Genomic DNA, 3950 nt, shown 5'->3' with positions numbered 1-3950 from the left:
AAAACGAAGTCTGTTAGGTTTAATGACTTTTAGCCACCAGATATACAGTTGAGGGTGACTTAGTCTTACCCACCACATTACATATACACTCACACAAATGTTGTCACATTTGTCGCTTTTGGTCACATAGAGTTATTTTTCAATTCCTGTTTTTTTTTTGTATCCTTTTTCTTTCTACCCTTTTAGAAGATCATGAAGGTAAAATACTGAAGTTTTCATACAAATTTAAGATATAAAGAAAAATTAAAATGTTTAGATAACGTAAAAAAGTAAGTAAATTTTACTTATCAGTTGTAGTGTTGACTCATATACAAAAACCATCACTATTTTAGACGATTCAAAGAATAGAAACATGTTGCTTACTGAAGGATGCAAAGGGGAAGAGGCAACCGCCCCAAAGATTTCAGAAATTCTTCAATATCTCCTATATATATATACACACACACACACACACACACACACTACACACACTTGTAGAAACTAGGACCCCCACCCCATGATTTTAGAAGTCCATCTATGAATCGTTCAAAAGGTTTTCACTTTTATCCTTGTAAATACTAGACTTCGTCCCCCAATTTTTTTTTAATATTTTAAAAGTGCCCTTTAAGTATACATCTTCATAAGTCTTGCCCCCCAAAGCTCAAGCTTTGGTTCGCCAATGCTGTTGCTCATTCTTTACAGATTTCTCAAGACTTGGCGTTGTGTTCAAGAACTAGGGATCAAACTATACAGAAAGCTTCTAGCTAGTATAAAGGCAGTGTTCTAATTCTTCGAAAAAAATGTGTCTATTTTGAGTAAACTAAATCCTTGTATTGATCTGCTGCGAAGAGTACACAAAGAAGGGACTCCGCCAATACATTTACATCAGATAACCCTAGAAGAGCAGTAAACTGACCATTCAGTAACTATGAAACCTCCCTTATATAAAATATATATATATATATATCTATACTAAGGGAAGGCCTAAATTCTTGTCCTAATCATCCTATTCTGTCAATGGATACATGTAATATATATCTACTATCAGTAGTTCTTAGTAAATGTATAATTTTAAAGTTGTTAGAAGGCCATTTCGCCTACTAATCTAATAGAGTGTCTGCAAAGTCTCTTGAACGTGTGAATTTCTGCTATCTTCTGATGCTATTTCTTGATTGGAGTAATAGCCAAAGTCTTCATCCGAGACATATGTAGCATTCAACGCCACCGAGAAGTTGCTCTTCCTTGTCACATGTCCTCCAGGAGTGAATTCAGCCATCAGATTAACTAGTCTTTCCTGGAAAACTAGCATCTCAAGTCTATGCTGCAATAATTCAAAATCATCTTTGCCATTGACAAGGCTCAGACGCACAAAAGTGCTGTCAACACCAAATACATGTCCTGCACGGCCTATAATCTTTGCTGCACTTAAAGTAGCATGACAGTCCTTATCTTCTTCCTTCTCGCATTTGATCCATGCAAAAGCTGCATCAGCCAAACGCAAGCTCATATCAGACCAAAATCCAGAAGACAACTTACTAATGGATTGTTCATTTTTTGCTAACTAGATTGGAATCAGGTTGAATTTGTGAATTTGAATTTTCTTTCATTCTAATATGTTCAGCCACATGATAACTTGGCAATAATATTGAAAAGTATTCGGAGTTAAATAATTACCAGGAGTAGGAGCCCGAACTTCATTTGAAAATGTACATTGTTGGGGCGTTAGTTGCTGGATGGAGAATCGTTTTGATGCTGACAAAATCTTGCTTAACTTTTCCCATCGGAACCTCATAGCTTCATATCCAAAACTGAACATCTGTTTTCCATTTCCTTCAAGAACAACACTCAAAAGCTTCAAAGTTCTCAATTGAGTTTCTCTTGAGACTCCATAGGTATTCAGATCCATGTAATTCACCATTCGTTCATAGACGGCCTTATTCTTGATTATCGCCCACCTGAATGACAAAAATGACAGTAATAAAACTTTTTGGCCCGAAAGGATGAATTCTTTATTGAGGAACAAAATAGAACGTGAAAGGTAAGAAGATAATTACCCGAATCGGCTCCCAGCATGACCAGTAAGTTTAGAAAGTGTAAAAATCATGAGATCTTTATCCATTGGAGATGCAATTGCTGTATAATGTGGCCAGTAATAAGCCAGATCGTAGATTTGCTTGGCATTCGGGCCTTGAAGGACCGCTTTCTTTAGCTGACCATCAGGATTATTAGGCGAAGTGACAAACTCAATGAAATTTATTGATGAACTGTTCATCCAAGAGCTTGTATGTCCTTCGAATTTGAATTTTGCCGATTCAAAAAGCTCGGTTTGAGATTTATAAACCTGTCATCATCACAAGAAACTAATGATTAGCTCTCCCATGCATACACTATTAAGAATATGAGTTAGGACTGGCTATATTTAAATTGAAGTTTGCTGCCAACTAAATTTAGGTTAAGCCTGTGAGACTAACCGGATAATATGGAGCGGAAGCAACAACCTTGGCAGGCGAAGATGAAGCATCAGCCGCAAGAGCATGCACTGCTGCATTAAGAAGTTGAGTTGAGCCAGCACCAAAAACTATATATCTTCCTTCTGTCACTGCATTTCCAACTGTAGCATGCAACTTTCTAATTTTCTTCTCAAGTTCTTTAGAAATCAGCGAACCATCTTCAAATTCATATCCCATTCGATGCCATCCAGCCATCATAATTGCACTACTTGCTGCATTTTGCCTCCAGAATGGCTCCAAGAAAATTGGATTTCCACTGTAATACGAAATTTTTTTTTTAATAAAGCTGATGAGCTTGCTTTTTGCAATTCAATATGTGAGTTAAACTAGGCCTTAAATTCATGATACCTGTCAACATCTACAACACAGTCAGGAACAAGCTGTGAACAATCAAGGCCAGTATAACAAGAATTGCACTCGCAAATTGGTTTGCCACCATCGAGGACAAAGCCATCCAAATAGGCTCTTCCATGGCCTGAACATGATAGTGAAGCAACTGCTTCAGCTTCCTCAGAAGCTTTCCTGCTCCAGCCGAGCTCTGAATTATTACTACGAATTAGGAAAGAAAAGAAAAGGAGATTGAGGATCGCTGAGAAACCTAAGCAAAGTTTGTATGTCAAGCTCATTTTGTGCTTTCCCATGTTTCTTGATTGAGTTTGGGTCTGAATCTGATGTTTGTCAAGGATGAGCAAAGTTGAAGTTCTGATCTCCTTTTATAGTAGTGGTTATGGCAGCTAAAACACTATTAAAGTACAATGGTCTGACCAATTCGGCAAGTAGCTAGGAAACATCCTTTATTATACTTTAGTACATTAATCGGATTATATTAATATGGGAACATTTTTAAATCAAAACTGAGTCATTTTCTTGATTTAATTAAGCAATAAAGCACGTTTAGCTCCTGCTGTACAAGTAAATTTGTATAGGAGAACGCGGGAGGAGTTTTTGATTAGAACTAGGGAGCTAGATACTGAGAAATAACGTAGCAAGAATACATGTCCTGATTAAAAATGAAATTCAGATAATGCATCATATGATTTCCATGCATGGGAACGGTCCATACCCGATTCCTTTTTGTCCCTTTTCTTCATTAGTAATTTAGTATTCAGGCCGGTCAGTGTGTTCTTCATGGGTGCTCATTTCCATTACAAACTACAACTCAGCTAATATTTTTAATTTATTCAATGAAATCTTAAACTTTACCTGCTATGGATAATCAGTGCCTTATCCTATAAGTAAAAAATTTAAAGTCATGACAAAATCGAGGTTGTTAAAAACATTTCTGAAACTTAGGGATCATCATTCCACAGATGATCTGAGTCATAAATCAATTCATACATTTTCTTGGCGTAAGTTCTTTCAAACTATCTTCTTTATTTATAGTTTAGTTATCCATTTTTCTCATTCAAGTATTAGATCACTCATCCTTTGAAATTATTTTTCCTAACGATTAAATTAAAA

At 36.2% G+C, this 3950-nt stretch overlaps 1 protein-coding gene across 1 annotated transcript; it reads right to left on the bottom strand.

The window, feature by feature from the left end:
• Positions 1–884: 884 nt before the first annotated feature.
• On the bottom strand, positions 885–3130 carry LOC113714277 (tryptophan aminotransferase-related protein 4-like). Its single transcript, XM_027238064.2, has 5 exons — positions 2838–3130; positions 2451–2745; positions 2034–2320; positions 1654–1934; positions 885–1461 (listed from the first exon to the last, which is right to left on the bottom strand). The coding sequence occupies exons 1-5, from the start codon at positions 3128–3130 to the stop codon at positions 1085–1087; spliced, it is 1533 nt and encodes a 510-aa protein (XP_027093865.1). The 3' UTR covers positions 885–1084.
• Positions 3131–3950: the final 820 nt, after the last annotated feature.

The sequence above is a fragment of the Coffea arabica genome, chromosome 10c (genome assembly GCF_036785885.1).
Source record: "Coffea arabica cultivar ET-39 chromosome 10c, Coffea Arabica ET-39 HiFi, whole genome shotgun sequence".
Classification (NCBI taxonomy): Eukaryota; Viridiplantae; Streptophyta; class Magnoliopsida; order Gentianales; family Rubiaceae; genus Coffea; species Coffea arabica.
The sequence above is the reverse complement of the archived record's forward strand: the minus strand, read 5'-3'. Positions and strand labels throughout refer to the sequence as shown.